The sequence below is a fragment of the Neopsephotus bourkii genome, unplaced genomic scaffold (genome assembly GCF_033783945.1).
Source record: "Neopsephotus bourkii isolate Nb327-2 ecotype Australia unplaced genomic scaffold, CSIRO-AGI_Nbou_v1 NB_1131, whole genome shotgun sequence".
Classification (NCBI taxonomy): domain Eukaryota; kingdom Metazoa; phylum Chordata; class Aves; order Psittaciformes; family Psittacidae; genus Neopsephotus; species Neopsephotus bourkii.
Genome location: NW_026901617.1, coordinates 434,560 through 457,165, shown reverse-complemented (window position 1 = coordinate 457,165; position 22,606 = coordinate 434,560). Strand labels below are relative to the sequence as shown.

Here is a 22,606-nt window from a genome sequence, read left to right as displayed (position 1 = left end):
AAGATTGAAAACAATCTTATATTTTAATTGGACATATCTTTGTGGAATAGACTTAACTGCCAAGAAATGTGTAGGTATGTATGGGGTTTGATGGAGCTAAACAAGGATTTTGGAGAGGATGGGAGTGGAGAGTAAGAAACATTTGTACTACTTTTATTTCCCGTGCTTGATCCTCCATATTAATTTGAATGTTCTTGCTTTATCTTGCCTTTTTATAGGCTTCACAAAGAGTATGATTGCATCTTTGTTTATTTTAGTTTTATTAATCTCAACTTATTAAATTGACTGCATCCATTTCTGTGCTACCCGTTTGTTTGGTCTTACTTAACAATTGATTTATATGTGAAGCAAAGGTGACTTTTTTTTTCTTTTAATCCTGTTGCTTTGGCAACTGTATAATACCCTTCTAACTTCTCATTGTAGCCGATCAGATGACGATTCCGGGTCAGCATCAGGTTCTGGATCTGGTTCAAGCTCAAGCAGTAGTGATGGAAGCAGCAGCCAATCAGGTAGCAGTGACTCTGACTCGGGTTCAGAGTCAGGCACTGAGTCAGAATCAGAGTCTGACACATCTAGAGAGAAGAAACAAATTCAAGCTAAACCACCAAAAGTTGATGGATCTGAGGTAAACAAAACACATAAATGAACTCTTTTCAAGGGGGGGCAAGGTGACTCTTAAAAATCTGTCTTACTACTTTCAAGGGCAGTTTTTATTTAGAAAAAAATTAAAAGAGATAACAAAGTGGTTTTAAATAGATTTTAATTTGGTTGGATTACTGAATGCATGTGCTTAACTGTCTTAAACACTGCTCCAAGTTTCTTATGGATAAGTACTTGGGCTGACACTTTTAAAATTATTTCTTAGTATTTTGAATTAAATGGTTACCTTAAATTTCATCATACAGAAGCACACAATAATTTACTGGAACTTACGGAACACAAAGGCACACATGTTATTTCTGAAATCCTATTTTTTACATTGTTTCTCTAATGCTTAGTTTCCTTTTATCAATAAAGGATTTTTATAAAAAATCCAAGCTTACATACAATTGGCTTTTTTTATCAATCAGTTAGCTAAATGCAAGAAAGAGTGGTGCTTAGAAATGTCTTAAATATGGTGGGCCAAAACTACTTGCGTTCTTCTCTTACATGGAATTTATTGGCTGGTGGACCATATTTATGAAGGGTAATCTTGTATTAGTTACCACAAGAACTGAAGACTGTTAAGGGTTCTGTGTTATATTTCTGTTTATGTACTTCAGAATTACTGTGTGAAAAAGAAACTTAACCAAGTAATCAGCCTAAAAGGATTTATCTGGGTCAGTTTAAAAATCTACTTCATAAATGTTTTACTTTCTACACTTTCTTTAACTATTGTTAAACTCCACTGTTAAACTGCTGTAGAAATTGTCCTGGCAGTTACTATATAACTACCTATTCTGCAGAAATCCTATTAATTTAACCTATTATCAGTGCATGGAGTGAAATTTTTTTATTTATAAAATTAAGATTGGTCTTAATAACAGTGCTACTCAGAAAAAGTAAAAATGTGGAAACTGTAGACTTTCAGAATGTTTAACAGACTCTTGCATCTCCATTCCTGTTCAGTTTTGGAAGTCTAGTCCAAGTATACTTGCGGTGCAAAGGTCAGCAGTACTCAAGAAGCAGCAGCAACAACAAAAGGCAGCCTCATCAGACAGTGGTTCAGAAGAGGTGAATAACATAATTTAGATTTTAAAAATATATTAAAAGTAATATCTCATTGTCCCATAAGTTAGAATAAAATTAAATAAAGCCAAGTTATATTCTTACCTGTGTAAAAGTCTGGGTTTAGCCTATAAAAGTAACATTCAAATAACTGATGATTTTATAAAAAAAAGTATAAATATCTCTAGTTACTTGTTTTCAGGCTAATTGTTCCAAAATTATAGAAGCCTTAATTATGGAATATTTTTAGATATAGGTACTCTGTAATACATAGTGAAAATTTTCAAGCACTCAGACCCGCATTGGATTTTTGGCTTCTTGATTTTGTAAAGGCATTTAAAAATGATAGAATTTTTTTTTAATTTCATTTTGTATAAAGGTAGATGCTGCAGTTATGGAGTAAAAAAGAGATGTTTTGACAAGTTTTGTAACGAGTTACTACAAAAGAATTGTATTTTAAGAATGACTCCCATATTCTAGGTATTTTAAACATAAATCATAGGCTAAAGAAATGTTGATTGTGTAGGAGGAACAGCTTTTAAGGACACTAGTGATTATGAAGTGGAACTTACTTACGGAGCAGTCTTTTTCTCCTGTGTTACAACAACTATGCAATGTAGTCACACTAATTTGATTGGTTTTCTGTTTTTTTTAATGGTTTAGCAGCTTATCGTTAAACACAGAACTTAATCACCTCTTGTTAAAACAGTAATTTAGTATTCTCTTTCAGAAAGATGTTTTTCAGGTTAAAACTTAATCTAAGTTAAACTGAATCCTAGTGAGGTTGGTTTTAGAAAAATCTGATTTTAAGAGAGTTCTTGTTTTTTCTTTGAGAACAGAGAAAGAAGAAACATTTCTAGCTCTTAAACTGGTGTTTAAATGTGAAAGAATATGGAAGATGAGAAAGCTGTCTGGTAGAGAGAGGGTTGCTTTTATTAGGGTTTTGTTAGAACCGTCATCTTGATTAAGTTGGGGCAATTTAAACCATGATTTTTTTATGTATGACATAACAATTACATGACAATAACAATGGTTATTTTTTTAAAACAGGGTTTCTTTTTTTATTTCCCTAGAGCTGTGCTGGCACAATGTATTCATATATTGATAAATACAAAACCAGTATCATTCTTTATCTCATTCTGCATTAACAGCTACACTGTGGGGAATGAAGAGGGTAAAACCTGAATAATAATGCCTCCAATGTGAAAATGGGAACTGATTTGTTGTTTAATTATGTTAGAAATACTTCATTCATTTTGTAATGACAAATTGGTGTGGTTACTTTTGCTTCACCTGCAGGACTCATCAAGTAGTGAGGATTCTGCAGATGACTCATCCGCTGAAACCAAGAAGAGAAAACATAAAGAGTAAGATATTTTTATAAGTATTTTTTTCTTTTTTGTCATGGTGACATATGCTCATAATTCATTCTTCATTTTTCCACAACTGAAATGCTTAAGTTCCCTTTCTAATTCTTCTTGATACTGCATTTCCAATTTTGATAAATCCTTTGGAATATTTAAAATAAACTCTAAAAGATGCATCTATATGGTATTTTTGAGGGAACAAGTGCAGTGTTGTTCAGAAACATTCATCAAGGCTGTTATTTTAAAAATATTGTTGCAATTTGGTTTTGAGCTGAAGGCCCTCTCTAAAAATTCTTGTAGAAATGCAAAACTGCTTAAATAGGTTGTCTCACAACAAATTTAAGTTAGAATCTTAGTTAATGCCAAATTCTTTTACCTGTTTTTTTAGGTGATTGGTTTTCTTATTTTTTTCCTGGGACATGTTTAAAAGTTATTGTAGTTCTGGTAGTAATTAACTTCATTGACTAGCAAAGAATTTTCACTGAAGATAAGCTTCATTCTAAATAGTAGATCAAAAAGGATGTAAAAAGGATTATATATTGTTGTTGCGGCAGTGAAAGGCAGTGACCTGTGTATTTTATGCATGATGTGTAGAAATTTAACTGCTCTATCATTCCTCTTCTCCCAGTTCATGAATCCCCTCATTATTGAGGGTTGCCAGTATATAGAAATGGTAGTACTGTTAAGTGTTTTGGTTTCTTAATATCATATTAACTCATTTCTTCATGCTGAAATTTATTTAGAGGTCCAGATTTTTTTTTTGTTTGAATTTTAAATCTACCTCTTTGTAATAGAAAACTTAGTCCAACTCCCTTTGAAGCCATTGGGCATTTTTACTTATCTGTTATTCATTGATGACAGTTTATTCAGTGATGACAATTTTCTGTCTTATCAGCTGAAATAACCATTAAAAGATTTTTATTTCTGTGAAGAGTGTTGAAATTACAGCGGATACCCAATGAATGAATCCCGGATGTAAAAAAAAAAGTTACTTTTTTGTCTTTCAATATGTACAGTGAAGACTGGCAAATGTCAGGGTCAGGGTCAGTATCAGGAACTGGTTCCGATTCTGAATCAGAGGAAGATAGGGAGAAAAGCAGTTGTGAAGAGAGTGAATCTGACTATGAGCCAAAAAACAAGGTCAAAAGCCGGAAGCCACCAAGCAGGTAAGAAGTCATTCATTTGGATACTTTGGTGCTATTTCTAATAAGCAGTTTAATTATATATTGCTGCTCTATATTCAAATAAAGACATTAATGCTTATTAAAAAGAGTGTTTTTAAAAGCATTGTTAACATACTGCTTTCTAGGGAATTCATTTTCTTGTCTGCTGTAACTGAAATTGGAGTAACTTAGCATTCATTAACTATGTATTCATTGGGCAATACGGAAGATTTATAGTTGTCCCTGTTGTGTCATTATCTTCCAGAATTAAGCCAAAAAATGGGAAGAAGAGTGCAGTACCAAAAAAGAGGCAACTTGATTCATCAGAGGATGATGAGGAGGAAGAGGAGGATGATGATGATGATGATTATGATAAGAGAGGATCTCGTCGTCAGGCAACAGTCAACATAAGTTACAAAGAAGCTGAAGAAACCAAGACAGATTCTGATGATTTACTGGAAGTTTGTGGAGAAGATGTCCCACAAACTGAAGAAGATGAATTTGAAACTATAGAGAAATTTATGGATAGTCGCCTTGGACGAAAAGGAGGTATTTTTCTTACTTTTTGTTGTTGTTGTTGTTGTTTGGGGTTTTTTTGTTGTTGTTTGTTTTCTTTGGGGGGAGGTGTGTTTGTTTGTTTGTTCATTTGTTTGTTGTTGGTGTCCTTAATATCCTGGAGTATGCTGTGGTACAACTTCAGCAGATGTTCTCAGCTGTAGGTCATCTGTGAAATTCACAAACAGCTATAATTTTAAAGTTACTAAAAAGTCATCTTGTTTTGTCTCATGTTTATAAGGATGTTCCTTTCTAAAGTTCCTCTTAAGTGTTTCAAAGTAAAATGTAGAATTTTCTGCCTAAGCAGAAAACAAAAATGAAGTGGGATATGGCATAACCGCATACCATACTGTTATGACGCTGTTTTTACAGTTTAGTGATATTTGATAAGTATAAATTACATATGGAGTGGAGTGGAGAAAGTCCAAGAGCCAACTAATAATCTGAACCTTGAAAGATGGTGTTGGCAAGGCTAAGCCACTGAGGTTACGATTTCAGTTATTGCTGTACAGATTGTCTTAATACAGTGCAATGTGTTGAATACCTACAAAATGAATCTAAAATTTCAGAGGCACACTTACATTTGAACTCTTGAAAGTATTTTGTGAATATTGTTCCGCTTTCATATTTCCGGTAGTAATGGGTTGCAGTGTCTAGCAGCTCAGTGTAAGTGTTCTGAATCTGCAAATTAGGATTCTAGTTACAAAACCAAATAAAAAGAAACCCAGCACCCAAACCCTGGGGCCCTTGCACTTCAGAGTTGCCTTTCTCCATTAGTTATACTCCGTCTCTAAAGTTTCTGACCTGTCTCAGAACTTGCACTCTTCTTCCTCTCAGTTTTCTTCTCCCATCCTGTCCTGAATTGTAGTGTATCCTGCTCCAGTGCATAATGTTACTGCTGTGGTCAGAGGCTTTGGAACTCAACTTCTTATATTCTTCCTGCCCTGATGATGTTGCTGGTTGTGCTGTCTTCTTGTTGCCACTCTCTGTGGCTTTATTTGGCCCTACAGCTTGCTGGGCTCATTTCCTTACCTGTGTGTCCTCACAGAAATAAGCCTGTTTGCTGCTGCTAGTAATCTTCAGCTGTGATATAGCCTGTACTTAATTACAGATTTTCCCAGCTAAGATAACAAAGGCAGACAAAGTAGACAAGATTTGAAAGAAACAAGTTTATAGTATCCCCTAGTAGTACGTTATTAGTGTCTCAAGACTGACCAAGTATGATGTCAGATATCTTTTGTATGCTCAGAGATGAGCCTAATACAACAGAAGATGACAAGCAGCATTAGTAGAGTGTTCCCTGGTGATCACTGTAAAGACTGAGAATGCAAAGAAAATTCTGATGAATAAAGCAAAGATACTGTAGGTTAAGTGCAGAAGTTTTGTTTGCTCTTTTGATTCTCTTTTGAGTAGTTCTCCATCTGTTTACATATCTGCCCCATAATTGTTCAAATAAGAATAATGACATGAGAACTGTAGTCACTAGTCAACTATATACTCATCTAAAAGTGTCACTAACTGCTTTCTACACTAGATTTCTTACTGGTTAAGTTATCACAAGGCACACTTAATTAAGTCTTATGATGTTTCTTTCTTAGCCACAGGTGCTGCAACCACCATCTATGCAATTGAGGCAGATGGTGACCCAAATGCTGGGTTTGAAAAGTCAAAAGAGCCAGGAGAAATACAGTATCTTATTAAATGGAAAGGTTGGTCACACATCCATAACACTTGGGAAACTGAGGAAACACTGAAGCAACAAAATGTTAAAGGAATGAAGAAACTGGACAACTATAAAAAAAAGGATCAGGAAACAAAACGATGGTGAATATTTTTATATAGGCTTCTTCAGTACTTCTTTTATAACAATGTAGATGCTTTATTGTGTTTCTGAGACCTGTTCCCTCTTTTTGAGGGAATAATTCCAAGTGTCTGTGCAATAGAAAGACAAAATCTTAAAAAGTTGAAGCCTTCATAACATGTTACTGTAAGATAATTCCCTGAACCTGGTTTTAGTGTATATATATGTTATAAATGCAGTTTTAACAAGTTGGGTAGTGTTTAAAAATAATAAATGGTACCTTTTACTAATTTTGTCGTTATACTTTGACCAGAGTTCTTCTGCAACTTGGTACATTAGCTGTTTCAGATTACTTTGAAGAATTGAGTTTTCTTGGTTCAAACCCGAGGTTCAAGCCTAAGAACAAAAATCTGAAGAAATCCATATATTTTAATGTTGCCTTTTTGGTGTTGAGTTTTATTAATATGTATAATCAGAAAATACTGGTGGGATTTTTAGAAACATAATCAAAAGATGGATTCATGCAGAGTTGAGCCACGATGAACATTACAATTATGTAAAAATAGTCTGTAACTCTCAATTAAAATGGAGAATTAAAATTTCAATGGAGAGTACTCAGTAGTCTCCATTAAAGTACTCTGTGAAATACTCTACTGATTGTTGAGAATAGGTGTTCTGAATTAGCTGTGTGATTGGTAACACCTGTAGCTGTAGTAGTTGTGTCTCTCAGTAAGCATACTCAGTTGTTAATGATGACCTAGGTCAGATGCAACAGTTTTTGTAGTTGGAATTTCTTCAAAGAATCTTTTTAAGCAACTTTCATATGATGCTTATATTCAGAGCTTTAGAGCTGCCAAATTTTCTTAGTTTTAGAACTATATAGTATAATAAGCAAATTAATTCCCATTACAGGCTGAAAAATGCTTCTCCAGAAGATGTGGAATATTACAACTGCCAGCAAGAGCTTACAGATGATCTACATAAACAGTATCAGATAGTGGAAAGAATAATTGGTATGTTACAAACTTGTGAACAGAAAACAGTGTTGAGAATATTCTGTATGTTCAGTGCTTATATGTTGCACGTGTAACTAAGAAGTTTGGTATGTGAGTATCGCTCACTTTTTAATCCAAAACAGAACTTCAGGTAAAGAGAAGAGTTGTCATACTGTCTGTACTATGAAGCTAGCTTATGTTGTCTTATTATGTAAAATGAGCGTTTTCATAAGAAAGAAGTAAAATGCTAATCAGGTTGCTCTGATGCATTTCTGCAGCTCATTCAAATCAGAAATCAGCAGCTGGTTATCCAGACTACTATTGTAAGTGGCAGGGTCTGCCCTATTCAGAATGTAGCTGGGAAGATGGTGCTCTCATTGCCAAAAAGTTTCAGGCACGCATTGATGAGTACTTTAGCAGAAATCAGTCCAAGACAACTCCCTTTAAGGATTGTAAGGTATGTAATTTGCAGTGGTTTTATAATCATTTGTACTGGGCCTTGCTGGGATGGAGTCAGTTATCTTCATGGTAGCTTGTATGACCTATGTTTTAGATTTGTGACCTAAACAGTGTTGATAACACAATCAGTGTTTTGGCTATTGCTGAACAGATCTTGCACATTGTCAAGGCCTTCTCTGTTCCTTGCTGTGTCTTCCCTCCTGTGAGTAGTCTCGGGGTGGGCAATAGATGGGAGGGAACACAGACAGTACAGCTGACCTAACTGGCCAAAATTATATTCCATGCCATTTAATGTGATGATAAAACTGAGTGGGCTGAGCAGGGGTTCAAAGGTGGCTGAGTTTTGGAGACTTGTTGGTCGTCAGGCTGCTGGTGCGTTAATGCATGCCTCCCATTCTGTCACTTGTGGTTCTTTTCTGTTGTGGGTTTTTGTTTTGGTCAGTTGGGGTTTTTTTCCCCTTCACCCAGTAAACTCTTTATTTTGATCCACAAGTTTTTCTTATTTTTGCCCTTTCAGTTATCCCACCAGTCCCAATAGGGTGGAGAGTGAGTAAGCAGCTGGGTGGTGGCGTAGCTGCCTGCCAGGTTCAAACCACCACACCAATTGTGATTAGCAAATATGTGAAAACTTTCTATGAATCCAGAGATAAGATACATATTATGAAATATTTTTGAAGGTTTTTCAGAATAGCAATAATACATACTAATCTATATGGAAGTTATCACTACTAAGGATAGTTTTTTGTAGATACAGTCCACTGCGGTATTACTGGCATTCAAAGATGGGCTTATGTAGTATTGTAGTTTATTCTAAAAGTAAATTTTGAGTGAGTTAATGTGATTCCCATTGTGAAATCCAGATTAGCAATCAAACTAATTTTGGCTTGCAGATTGTGTTTTTAGACGGCCTAGTTTTTATCAATGGTTGAAGACTAAACTTGGTGACCCAGTAGATCTCTACTACTATTTTTTTCTGTAGGAAGACATTTTGGTAACTAGTCAATAGTAGGACTGATGATCAGTTTGCTTTTGACAGGTTCTAAAACAGAGGCCAAGGTTTGTTGCACTGAAGAAGCAACCGTTGTACATTGGGGGACATGAAAGTTTGGAGTTAAGAGATTATCAGTTAAATGGATTGAATTGGCTTGCTCACTCATGGTGCAAGTAAGTGTAGCCTGAAATGAATTTTTCTGTTTGTACATTGTAAGCTTTTGTAGAACTTAAATTGATTATGTCTTTTGTTGGGGTTTTTTTTTGTCTTTTCTTGGAAGGTGAAAGGTTTCATATAATAAGTTCAAACCAACCTAAAACAGTAACAGAAAACCCAAAACAACTGTTCTGACATGTCAACATTAGCATTAATAAGACTCACAAAGGAGTGTTTACAAAATTCTGATTAGTTTTTTTAAATATAATTAAAATATTAAGGAGGGATGGAAATTGGTTTTATGGGAAAAGAGTGGAAATAAACATCAAGATACATAGCTGGAAAATCTTAAATTTGTATGAGTGGGTTTTATGCTCAAAAGGTAGTAATTTTTCTTCTTGTCCAAATCCTTCCCTTCTCTATACCACTTGCCTCCTACCCCCAATTCTTTTTATTTTTTATTTTTTTTTTTTTTTTTTTTTTTTTAGAGGGAATAGCTGTATTCTTGCGGATGAAATGGGTCTGGGTAAAACAATACAAACAATTTCTTTTCTGAACTACCTGTTTCATGAACATCAATTGTATGGGCCTTTCCTGCTGGTCGTGCCACTTTCTACCTTGACATCTTGGCAAAGAGAGATTCAAACTTGGGCTCCTCAGATGAATGCTGTAGTTTACTTGGGAGATATAACTAGCAGAAATATGGTGAGTATTTCTCTTTGTCAGTGGAAAGGCTGGTAGATAAACAAGACTCACTTCAGATTCCTATCCTGTGCTAATCTCAGTATTTTGGTTAGGACTGAGCCAATACTTATTGAAACAATGTGTTTAAGATGCAAATTGAAAACTTAGATTGGATCTGATATAAATGTGTGTGAAAGATTTCCTTCCCTCTTAACGGTGAACAGGATTAGAAAATTTGGTCTTGCATTTGAAAACAAATTATTTTCTGCCAGATGATTATTTACCTATTTACCTCTAGTAAAAATAAATACATAAGCAAGCCAGTCATGATCTTAATTTATTTTCTTGAAATGCGGTTGGTTTGTTTTCTTTAATGTGTTTTCTGAATGTTACTAATCTTATCCATTAAAGTAAAAAATGTTTTGTAGAAATTCTTTGCTGTTTATTCTGAAGTTTAAATAGAATATTTTTGGAGTACATAGGTTGGAAGTTCAGATTTGCATATGTTAATACATCTTGCTTGTTTTTCATGATCATTATTATATGGCATTAAACACTTTGATTGCTGCAGTACATAAATTCATCTTATTCAACAGACCTTTTTTTCTCTAGCTTATAGTTCACTTCAGGTTTTTTTGTGTGTGTGTGTAGATAAGAACTCACGAATGGATGCATCCACAGACCAAACGGTTAAAATTTAACATACTCCTAACAACGTATGAAATCTTGCTTAAGGATAAGGTAAACACATTCCTTCAGAGATATAAAAATAATTCCTCCATTGTAGAACTCTCTTTAGACTTACTTGTATTTGGGTTGTGGGCAATTGCATTTATGGACACTGATAGCTTTTGCTTTTTGAACTATGAGAGTACATGGTTGGAGTTTTGGGATTTTTTTTGTGTATGGTTTGTTGGTGGGTGTGGGGCTTAAGCACTTCCTGATTTTCTGTGTGGTGAGGCTTTCAGTCTTTTTCCATTTTGTTAAGTGGGTAGCACTTCCTTTTTCCGTAGTTTGCTTGGGATTTGAATTCTGTAATAATCTCCCATCTTCAGGAGCTCTACTTTGCAGACTACCATCAAGGAGCTGAAAAAGAGCCTAACCCCAGACATGATTCAGAGCTCTAAAATTTCATGTGGTTTCTCCTTTGTTATAGTGCATACAATAGTGTGTATACCTGTATTAATACTGTCTCCATAGTGGTAGCACACGGAGTTACTGTTAGTCCTTCTAACAATATATGGAGATTTTTATAGATAGTCAAGAAGCAGAACATTTTTACTTCATTTGTACATGCTGGGAAGAAGAGGTCAATAGTTTTTTTTTTCTGTGATGTATAAATTAGTATAGGTCAGGCTTCTGGCCATTTTCTTCCTTTTAAATTTTAATTATGCAATGTGTGTTTGTATAACATTTCCCCCCATATCCATTTTTTTTTAAAGTCATTCCTTGGTGGTCTGAATTGGGCGTTCATAGGAGTTGATGAAGCTCATCGTTTAAAAAATGACGACTCTCTTCTGTACAAGACTTTGATAGACTTTAAGTCTAACCATCGTCTTCTTATTACTGGAACCCCTTTGCAAAACTCCCTGAAAGAGCTTTGGTCTTTGTTGCACTTCATCATGCCAGAAAAGTAAGAGAATTTTACACGATTCTTTTTAACATTTTTTGGTCAAGGTTGTTACTGTGAAATAGTGTAGTGATTTGAGAATTGATAGACAATCATACTGAAAGATAATTTAAATGTTTTATATCAAAGCAGATGCATATATGTTTTCATGAAATAACACTGGTAACAGTTGTCACCTTTTTTTATTTTAACAGTCCACAGACATCAGTGTATCACAGTGATCAATGCATGGGTGAAGACCTGGAAAAAAGGCTTCATCTTAGCCTAAGAGGAAAACAATATGGGGAAATTTACTCTGAGAAAATAGAATGGAATTTTTTCTGTGTTAGTACTATTAATGAAAACAAACTTGTATGAAGATTTGCAATACCTTGTAGTTCAGTTACATATCTGGTTTTCCCATATGGTTTGCATATAGTAAGCTTACTGTGTTGACCTTATTTTGTACTCACTTTTGTTTATACCTCAGATAAATTATAGCTCATGTGTAAAAGCACATGTTCCTGTCAGGCGTACTGTAAATGCCAGGATCATAGCTCTATTTAGTTTGAGCTATAGATTATACTGTCTGCTTCAGAACCTTACAAGCAAAGCCACTATGGTCTAGTACCCATTCTTCATTTAATGGTAGTCTGTTCTCCTAGTCTTTAGCATAGAGGATAGTTATGCTTTAGATAGACAACAGAAGCTGCAAAACATACATTAAGTAGTCTCTTGTTCTCTTGCACACCCTCCAGCTATGCAGCTGGGGTTATTTTATGCTTCTCTTGATAAATGTGTAATAATGGAATTTCTGCAACCATCTAGGGAAGTATCCTTGCAGAAGAATAGATATGTTGCATTTCCACTGGGGAAGTTAAAATTTAATTCTGTAAATTTTTTTTTTTAATTCCTTTCTCTATTTATAGGCAAAGTGTTTGGAATTTATCAGATGAAAATTCAGAAATTGGCTAAATTAAACAGAAGGGAAGAAATCCATATGTGTGTGTGCACTATTTATGTTGTGTTGAACACATTCTGTGTTTGTCTTTTCTTAACTTTTTGAATTTGCTCCTTCAGGTCATTCACAGCATGTCAATATTTTGTGTTCATTCTTTGTTTTGTTTAAGGTTTTCCTCCTGGGAAGATTTTGAAGAGGAGCATGGCAAAGGGAGAGAGTATGGTTATGCAAGTCTTCATAAAGAACTTGAACCATTTCTGCTGAGAAGAGTTAAAAAAGATGTAGAAAAGTCTTTACCTGCTAAAGTTGAGCAAATTCTGAGGATGGAAATGAGTGCATTACAGAAGCAATATTACAAGTAACAACACTTTTTAAGTTGAGCTCTTTCAGTGATATATCTACAAGCAATTTACTGAAATATAATAGATTTTATAATGCAGTTTGAACTTCAGGCTTCTAGGGTTTCACAGCAGTAAAATTCTTGAAGCGAGGGCTCAAGAATTACACTGGTCTAATGTCATGTAGCTTTTGTTTGGCATGGTTGTACATTTTGGGGCAGACCTGCTTTTCCTTTGGCTTGATTAGATTGTGAGAGCTTACATCTATCTTGCTTTCACATATGATTAGAAATTACTTACATTGTACATCTTACACTATAGGTGGATTTTAACGAGGAATTATAAAGCCCTCAGTAAAGGTTCAAAAGGCAGTACCTCAGGCTTTTTGAACATCATGATGGAACTCAAGAAGTGTTGTAACCATTGCTACCTCATTAAACCACCAGATGATAATGAATTTTATAATAAACAGGAGGCTTTACAGGTAATGATGCTTTAATATTTTATCTATATATGTAAGTTCTCTTTTACATCTGTAATATTTACACAGTTTTATGGTGCTCTGGAATTTTATTCTAAGTGAAGTATATTAAGAAATGACAGGTTCTCTGGAAAACATGCATCCTGTATTTTACAGGTAAGTGAATTGATTCTTGTTTCTTAATCAGAAATGAGTAATTGACACATAATTGACTAAATATTTCCAATTTTAATTACAAAGTAAAAGGCAATAGTTTGAAACAGGGTGTGTATTTTGATGCAAAAGAAACCTACCTAAGTAAAATAAAACAGCTAAGAGGGTAAATAAAATGTGAGTGGAAATGCATGTGACTGGAAGTGCTATACCAGCAATCTATGTGATAGGAGGAACTGATCTACAGAATACTTCAAAGCCTTTTTTGTAGTCAAATACTGTTTTCTGTATGCCTGCAAACAACCAAAGTGAAAGGAAATGGTAGCAATGAGCATCAAAAGCTCCATCTTACTTTGCTGCTTCTTTTAACAGGTAAAACTAGTTACCATCACTACCAAAGATGGTATGCTGTTTCTACTGTTTTTTTAAGGTTAATACTTGTACTAACCTGCTGAGCAACAGATAAGACTGTTGTTATTGATGCAGTTTATACCAACATAAATATTTCTAAAGATTTTTTTTCCTGTAATTTTTCAAGTTCATAAATACCTTTCTAAAGCTACTAGTTTTTTACTAGCTGCTACTTGTGCAGTCAAAAATATTCTTCTCCTTTTTGGCAGGAAGAGTAAATCACCTAACTAAATTGAGCATTCCCCAAACTTCTGTCCCAAGCATCTTTACATAACATTTTTAACATTAAATTTCACGTTTGCTTGAGTTTCTGTACTGAGAAGGCTTAACAAGCTTTAGATGGGTTACAGTGTTAGGCACCACGAGTAAGATTCTTCTCACTTTATCTTGTGGTAAAGAGAAACTTGATTGATAGGTTTTGTTAAAATACTTAGAGAAATAAGCAGCAGTACCTGTTCCTTTTCAAAAGATGTAAGGTGAAGAGAATGTAGTACCAAGATAGTGGTGGTTTTTTTCTCAGTCTTAGATTTCATTGGTTACCCAATTTGATTTTTTACTTTGCAGAAAGGAATTTGGGTCTATGTCGTAACTGCTTAGACTTTTAAGCCATTTGCATTTACTTCATCTTTTGATGAGATGTTAAGATGTGACTTTAAAAGGGAACTGAGTATTTCCCTTTTGTGATTTAGTAATCATGTTGATTTCAGTTAGAATCAGCTAAAATCAGAGTAAACTTTTTCAGTTAATGCTGCATACAAGTAAGATTATATAGCAGTGATGTCTTCTTGTGTTTGGGCTTTTTTTTGTGGGGTTCATTTTGTTTTTTGTTTTTTTTTTGTTGATTGGGGGTTTTTTTATGGTTGCTTTTCTTTTTAGTTCAAGGAGATTACATATTATATGTACATCTTAAATTATGAAATTCTTCAGAAATGTCAGATTTTGCCTTTTTTGCCCCTTTTTTCTTCCCTCAGCACTAGGAAGAAAAGCAAAACTTGAATGTCTAACCAACTGCTGTGTATATTAATGCTGAGATGAACTTATTTATTAATATGTATTTCTTGGATTTTGTAGCATTTAATACGTAGCAGTGGGAAACTAATCCTTCTTGACAAGCTACTGATTCGTCTGCGAGAACGTGGCAACAGAGTTCTGATTTTCTCACAGATGGTGAGGATGCTGGACATCCTAGCAGAATATCTGAAGTATCGTCAGTTTCCCTTTCAAGTAAGAATCTTGGTGGTAGTAGCCAAGAAGCTTTGATCCTGAATATTAGAAAAATCTTTTCTTTATCTGAGGGTGACAACTTGTTCAGAGGATATGATCTCTGTGACATTCAGAAGCCACGTAGACGTGATGCTGGGCAGCCTGCTTTTGCTGTCCCCAGTTAAGCTGGGGAGTTGGACAGTATCACCTCCAGAGGTCCCTTCCAACCTCATCTGTTTTGTGAATATGATCTGTACCACTTTGCTTAAGAAAAGACACAAGAAAACATGTTCTCTTTTAATAAAATCTGGCAATTGCTATATGCTAAATAATAATTTGATGCTAAATAGATGAATTAAAAAAATATAAGAATTGATGCATCACAGGTTTTCTTTTTTTCTTCATATAACAGGTTTGGCATTTGAGAATTTGGGGTGCTCTGATTTTGAATATAGTATAAGAATTACTTTTTAACTGTAGCATTCAATCTCTTTAGAGACTTGACGGATCAATAAAAGGGGAATTGAGGAAACAAGCACTGGATCATTTTAATGCAGAAGGTTCAGAGGTATGATATTTTTTTCCTAAGTAATCTGTTTTATTTTTTCCTGAGAAATACAGAAAAACGTTGCACAAAAATGGAGGCTGAGGAAAGTGAAGAATATGTCAATATTGTTGAAAATTTGTTGTTACTGCCTAGGCTATAGGGTTTACATCTGCTAATTTTTTACTCTGAGGTTAAGTAAAAAACACATTAACTACATCATTCAATAAATATAATTTTCATAATCTGTTTTTTTCTAAAGCTCTTTATCAAAGTAATTTTAATTACTATATAAATGTGTCAGAAATTCAACCTCTGCTTTGAACTTAAACCAACAGTGTTTACAAGAGCTTTGAACTTGAAGCAGTTAGTATCAGAAACATCCATTGGCAGTGGACAGAACTGTATTCTTTTGTATATATTCTTGCATAAACAGCCATCTTCAAATGTGGGTTCTGTTTTCCTCGTTTGTTGCTACCTGCTTAACTTATCCTAGAAGAAATACTAAAGAACAGATTTCTAGATATTCCTTGTGAGCAACCTGTGAATATGTAGGTGTCTGTCACAGATTCTTTCTTTTTTGCGTTAGTATTCTTGATATGCAAGCCATTCCATACCTTTGATCAGCTTACATTTTTTGTCCTACAGTGGCAGATCTGGGGAAGTGAAGGTTGATTTTTTGTTTGTTTTTTTTTTTTATTAAATCAGTAATTAAACCATATCATTTGTCACTTGCTTCTCCAGCTTGTTTCTGCTATGATGGAAGGACTTAACTCCGTAAACTGAACTTCAGACATTTCTTAAATACAGAAGTTAATTTTGTTTCAGATTTCTAGCATAGACGTCAGTGCCTTCTTCTGAAATCTTTGCAATTACACTGTACCTTTTTGAGATTCGGAGGAATTTAAACTTTGTGCATTTCAAAAATGGAGGCAAATTATGCATTTATGCAGCAACAAAATTGTCTTCTCAGTTTTGTATTTTATTTCTTTCCTAAAAATGCAGAGCATTCTATATGTTTTTCAGTCATTACTGAAAGGCTACATTGAAATGTCTAAAACAGTTCTCAGGACTCATTCTTGAGTGTAATGGCTTGTTATTTCATGTAACTGAACTGAAATATTTGCGGTTATTTTTTTTTTTTACCAGTTTTAGCTGTTGTCTTGAATTTCTTGTGTTGTTTCATTGCATGTCTCGAGATCCTTCTGCAGTCCTTCAAAGTTGTCTCTGAATGAATAATTATATGTCATTTACTGGCTTTTTCACCTCCTTGCTTGTCCCATTTTCATACTGTTCATGAATACTTTGAACAGCATTGATGCTGGCAGATGACTTTTGCTTCCTGTCTCTTAAACAAGCTTTGTGTCAAGCATCATAGCTGTTCTGGCATGGCTGCTTAGCCTTTTATGCTTTTAGGGCAGGAGGTGTGTGAACAGAGCTTTGTAACACAAAAGGCTTTAACAGTAGGTAGGGCTTTTGTACTTTTAGGCCAGTCTTTTGGTTGGTTGGATATTTTGGTCAGTGATCATCATCGTCTAAGATGCTGTTTCCTTTAAACTGTTAGGAACTCAGAAATTGATACCAATGTTTGTTTATACTTAAAGGAGCTTTAACTATAGGACAGTTATGGAATTGGTAGTATATGATATTATAGTCTGTGCCACAAACCGCGTAAAGAAGTGTCATACTGGGTCCTTTAAGAATATTGCAACTATTATATATAAAACTATTTCTTATTTTATTATTTCAGGATTTCTGCTTTTTACTGTCTACCAGAGCTGGAGGATTAGGTATCAACTTGGCATCTGCTGACACTGTAGTTATATTTGATTCTGACTGGAATCCACAGAATGATCTGCAAGCACAGGCTAGAGCGCATAGGATTGGACAAAAGAAACAGGTATGCACATTCAGCTTTTAAGATCCAAACCTGAAGGAGGGTTCTGTACATTTAGCTGTTTGCTCTTGGTCAGCACCATTCAGTCTTCATGTATTTTTGGGAATAACTAATACTTGCTGTATATGTAATGTTAATAATGCTGATTTAAATTTTTTTTTTTTTTTTCATCTCCCATGTACGAAGAGATAATACAGGTGGGAGAGGGAGAAGAGTTGTGTTATCTGTCTCACATTTATTGGCATCATGTCATTCCAGAAAATAGGTGCCACACCAGGCACATCTCCCTTGCTTAAATATTTCTTAGTTCTCTTCAGGGTTCTTTCTTGCAGAAGACATACAGTAATAATTTGAAATGGGACAGTTTTGCTTTTGGCAATGCTTGTGCCAAACCACTGAAGCTTTAAAGAGGCAGGTCTAAGAATTAATTTCTCTGTTGCCTTTGTTTGGTTGGCTTTTTGTTTTTTAATTATGTAAAGTCTGTGGTAACATGATTAACCTAGTAATTCACACTTGAAATCAGTCAACAAATTCAGAAGCTTTGTAGTGAAGACTGAGTTTTCTTCTTGTTGTTGCTTACTATTTTTATAATATACATAGGTTAATATTTATCGGCTAGTCACAAAAGGATCAGTAGAAGAAGATATTCTTGAAAGAGCGAAGAAAAAGATGGTGTTAGATCATCTAGTAATTCAGAGAATGGACACTACAGGGAAAACTGTACTACATACAGGCTCTACTCCTTCAAGGTATATTTATTAGTATTTATTGCCATACCAATTTACAATTAAGTATATTTGACAAATAAAAAGGTAAGTGGCTTCACTTATTTAATTAAAAGCAAAATAAGGTTTAAAAAATAAAGATGCGAGGTATATTGGCTTTGTAGACTTTTATATACATACATATATTAAAATAGATATAGTTTTTATTTAACAGCAAAAAGAAAGTTTAATTGACTCATGATTTTAAAGAACTTTTTCAAGTTATGAAGATAAAATGTTTTTCCTCAAACATACTTTATTTCAGCTCAACACCCTTTAATAAAGAGGAATTATCCGCGATTTTGAAATTTGGTGCTGAGGAACTTTTTAAAGAACCCGAAGGTGAAGAACAGGAGCCTCAGGTATCTATCTGGACTAGATAGATAATATAATAACTTAAAACATGTATGAATTACTTCATTGTAAAGAGAAACTTCTTTTATAGGAAATGGATATAGATGAAATCTTGAAGAGGGCCGAAACTCGGGAGAATGAGCCAGGTCCATTAACTGTGGGAGATGAATTGCTTTCACAGTTCAAGGTATTGGTCTGTTCTTTCCTTCTTGCATACTACACTTTCCTTTATAAACAGTACTGTCTTTCTTCTGTGTGCCTGTCTGTCTCTTCGTTGTTAAGAAATAGGTGCCTCAGTAAGTCAAATCTGCATTTCTTTCTAATAAAATGCTTTTTCACTTATACAGAGAACCAATCATCAGTATACAAATTTCAAAATACATTTTGTATTTTGCTAATAAAATAAGAGGTATATATTAATGTGTGATCAGAATTCCAGGTAGTTTTGTGCTTTATTTACTCACTTTGTTGTTAAGCATAATGATATCATGGAACGCAAAATATAAAGTCTGCATTTTTTGTTCGATGACTTCTCAAAATGGTGTTCAGCCCTGAAGTAAGCTTGAATACAAGGTATTTTAAGTGTTATCAGTTAAACTTATTATAATCTGAGTGCAAAAAAAAAAGGCAGAACTGGAGGTATTTGTTTACATCAGCAGATTATTAAATAGCTCTCCTACTGATGAATCATTTGCAATATATTTTGGTTTCTACAATGTATTAACGTTTTGTTTTACATTATTGTAGTTTCACATAAGCTCTGGCATTCAAATGTTGTTAGCCCTATTTTGAAGAAAGTTAAAAAGCAGTCTACAGCTATCGTAAAGGTGTTTCACCATGCATTGGTAATAGCAACTTTTAAAAGAAGAAAAAGATTCTCATCTTATCTTAGCCCATGTTGCATGGAGTCTCATGTCTGTTTCATAAATGATTAAAAATACTTGCACTAGAAACAGTGTTTTATGAAGTATTTTGTATGTATGAATTTTATACATATTATACAATAATAGCATACATCAAATATGTAAGTACATAAAATGCCATCTAGAATTTTGTTTTCCTAAAATATTTGTTGATTAAACTTTTTCAAATTAAGTCATATATCAGTTTGTTGAAAATACATGTAATCTGATTTACAAGGTGGCCAACTTTTCCAATATGGACGAAGATGATATTGAGTTGGAACCAGAAAGGAATTCAAGAAATTGGGAAGAAATCATTCCAGAAGTCCAGAGGCGAAGAATAGAAGAGGAAGAAAGACAAAAAGAACTTGAAGAAATCTACATGCTCCCAAGGATGAGAAACTGTGCAAAACAGGTGTCGCTTGGTTCTGTCTTACCTGTACTTTTATGTTGCTGTTGGTTTAGTTAGTTTGTTGGGTTTTGGTTTTGGGTTTTTTCCCTCCTTTTCTGGACACATATTTTTGACAGGCTGTGTAAAACTTCACTTATTTTTGTTAATAATGTAGCTTTGAACTACTTAACTCTGACATTCCAGATCAGCTTTAATGGAAGTGAAGGGAGGCGAAGTAGGAGTAGAAGATACTCTGGATCTGATAGTGACTCCATCTCGGAAAGGAAACGGCCAAAAAAGCGTGGAAGACCACGAACTATTCCTCGAGAAAATATTAAAGGATTTAGTGATGCAGAGATCAGGCGGTAAGACATGGGGGTACATGAATATTTAAAGGGACAAGACATAATGATGCATGAAAGTACAAAGAAATTCAGGAAGAATAGACTGCCTTCTGAAATTTTTTATTCTAAGTGTTTAGAATTCACCTTATATATTACGTGGTCCTGACATAGTTAACTGTTACAGCAAGAACTTGAATCCATTTTAACAAGGGATAAAATTAGTTTTGAAAAATATTCTTGATTGTTTTGCGTTTCTTAATTCCTGCAACCCATGAGGACATTGATTCAAAAATCCAGTTGTTACAGTGGGTAAGCTAACAATGGGTAAGCTTTTCCTTCAAAACACAAACAAAGTAGTAATGCTTCCCATTATCTTATCTACTGCAGTGCTGAAAGAATATGTAAATCTTTTTGGTGACAACTACAAAAATTTGAATGGATTTTGTTTCATTTTTTTATTTCTTGACATTAGGTGAATTAATGTGTTCCCATGCTTTTTTAAACTAAAAAAAAATAAAATTCTATTTGAATCCTGTACAGGAAGTGCCTTCAGTATTTGGTGCTAAAATATCTTTCGGGGTTGAAGGAGGGAATATTTTTGTTCTACCTTTTGGGGATTGTGAAATGTTATTTTGCTTCTGAAATTTAGGTATGCATGTTTTTCTGAAGTGGTGTAAAGCTTTCAAAGTATTTTTGGTTAGAAAAATAATTTTATAAAGATTCTCTTTGCCTTTCCATTTCATCTAGCAACATACTGAATTGGTACTTCTCCCAAAGGCTAATCTTGTGTTTGCACTAGCATTTGAGTCCTTGATTGTTTAAGAAATTTTCTTTCTTTTTAAAATTATTTTTATTTATATTATTTTAGTTCTATCCCAGGTATCTCGAGTTTCTTTCCATCACTTACACATTGCTAGAGCGAGTGTGTTTTTTAATGTCATATCTTCCAAAATGTTCAAATTACCTGTTGCAAATTGCTCCTTTTACTGAATAAGGCATAACATAATGTCCATTTACTGTAAATCCACACGAAATTTTTATGATTAGATACATCCAGCTGCTGAATCTTGTCTCTTTTGAAATTAATAAAGCAATTTCTGAAATAAATTGTACTAACTATTGGATTATTTACATCAGTTCTTAAACCATTAAAATTCTAATTCTGGGGGGAGTTATCTCGATATATACTAAGTTGCCATACTTTGGATTTTTTTCCATTGTCCACATAGCATTATACTAGGATTAATAATCATATTAATACAATTGTGTAACTAATATAGTTAGCTAAGCCTATGCTTAAAAGGCAATATTATTTTCTGTTACTAGGTTTATCAAGAGTTACAAGAAATTTGGTGGCCCACTCGAAAGGTAAACTTGTTTAATTATTATGTGGGTAGCAACTTGGAATCTTGTTCTCATAAACATTCAAGCAATATACCAAGAAATCTTCTGCTGAAGAGAAAATAAAGTGTCTAGTCTTTTTTCTCAGATGTAGCAGAAGTTTAGGTTATATCTTCCCCTTCTCTATGTTATGTGTGCAGAGAGCCACACAATAAACTTTTTGATTTGCAGGACTATTTACTATCTTTAAACTTTACCTTCTGTCATGTTTAATCTCCATTGATGATAATCATTCAACTGTCCTGTTTGATAGCCTGTTGAAAGCCTGTCAGTTTATCTGCTGTGACTGTCAAAGTTAGTTTTTCATTTTCCTTACTGTCAGTTCTTATTTTTAAGCTTGCTTTATTCCATATTTCAAGAAGAACTTCCCTTCATTACTTTCCTTAAAATATTTATGATCTGTATGAACTTATTGTATATAATGATTCCTTTTTCGTTTTTAAAATAAATGCACAGTAACTTATCACAACACTGTATGGTTAGGGTCCTTTACAGTTTTTGTTGTATTGTCTCCTGATGCCTAAATCACCTTTTTTTTTTTTCTTTCCCCTCCTTAGATCAGAATTGTACACAGCATAGCAAGTGTGGGTGACTGATAACTTACGTGATCATTTCTCTAGTTTCAGAGTCTGAAGGAATCATTCACAGTTCCTGAATTTCAATGATACATATGTTTGTTTTGTTACAGGTTAGATGCTGTAGCTAGAGATGCTGAGCTAGTTGATAAATCGGAGATAGACCTTAGACGTTTGGGAGAGCTTGTACATAATGGATGCATTAAAGCTTTAAAGGACAATTCATCTGGACAAGAAAGAGCAGGTACAATGTGTTCAGGGGGCTTAGGAGGCAATAAAAAATGTCAGGTCTGAATTATTCTTGATTTCTGATCATAACAGAAAACAGTTTTGTTGGGGGAAAATGTAAAGAAAAATGTTTGCATGCTGGGTGATTTTTTAAAAGGGCTGTAGTAAGGTG

The 22,606-nt window shown here is 34.1% G+C and overlaps 1 protein-coding gene across 6 annotated transcripts in view; it reads left to right on the top strand.

Annotated features, from left to right (window-relative positions):
* The window catches only part of CHD1 (chromodomain helicase DNA binding protein 1), a 57,716-nt gene that overhangs the window by 21,868 nt on the left and 13,242 nt on the right, over nt 1–22,606 (top strand). For 4 of the 6 annotated variants that reach the window (XM_061362616.1, XM_061362620.1, XM_061362614.1 and 1 more), the window contains exons 3-26: nt 424–625; nt 1,609–1,713; nt 3,007–3,074; nt 4,091–4,240; nt 4,503–4,786; nt 6,391–6,616; nt 7,506–7,606; nt 7,867–8,045; nt 9,084–9,211; nt 9,683–9,899; nt 10,530–10,619; nt 11,321–11,511; nt 12,618–12,806; nt 13,108–13,270; nt 14,903–15,055; nt 15,531–15,602; nt 17,329–17,478; nt 18,076–18,224; nt 18,505–18,601; nt 18,685–18,780; nt 19,734–19,910; nt 20,091–20,251; nt 21,557–21,598; nt 22,320–22,450. In XM_061362616.1, the coding sequence (XP_061218600.1) occupies nt 424–625; nt 1,609–1,713; nt 3,007–3,074; nt 4,091–4,240; nt 4,503–4,786; nt 6,391–6,616; nt 7,506–7,606; nt 7,867–8,045; nt 9,084–9,211; nt 9,683–9,899; nt 10,530–10,619; nt 11,321–11,511; nt 12,618–12,806; nt 13,108–13,270; nt 14,903–15,055; nt 15,531–15,602; nt 17,329–17,478; nt 18,076–18,224; nt 18,505–18,601; nt 18,685–18,780; nt 19,734–19,910; nt 20,091–20,251; nt 21,557–21,598; nt 22,320–22,450 (3,521 nt within the window). Of the gene's footprint in view, nt 1–423; nt 626–1,608; nt 1,714–3,006; nt 3,075–4,062; nt 4,241–4,502; nt 4,787–6,390; nt 6,617–7,505; nt 7,607–7,866; nt 8,046–9,083; nt 9,212–9,682; nt 9,900–10,529; nt 10,620–11,320; nt 11,512–12,617; nt 12,807–13,107; nt 13,271–14,902; nt 15,056–15,530; nt 15,603–17,328; nt 17,479–18,075; nt 18,225–18,504; nt 18,602–18,684; nt 18,781–19,733; nt 19,911–20,090; nt 20,252–21,556; nt 21,599–22,319; nt 22,451–22,606 lie in introns of all 6 variants that reach the window. The other 2 variants (XM_061362617.1, XM_061362618.1) reach the window with 2 other exon arrangements.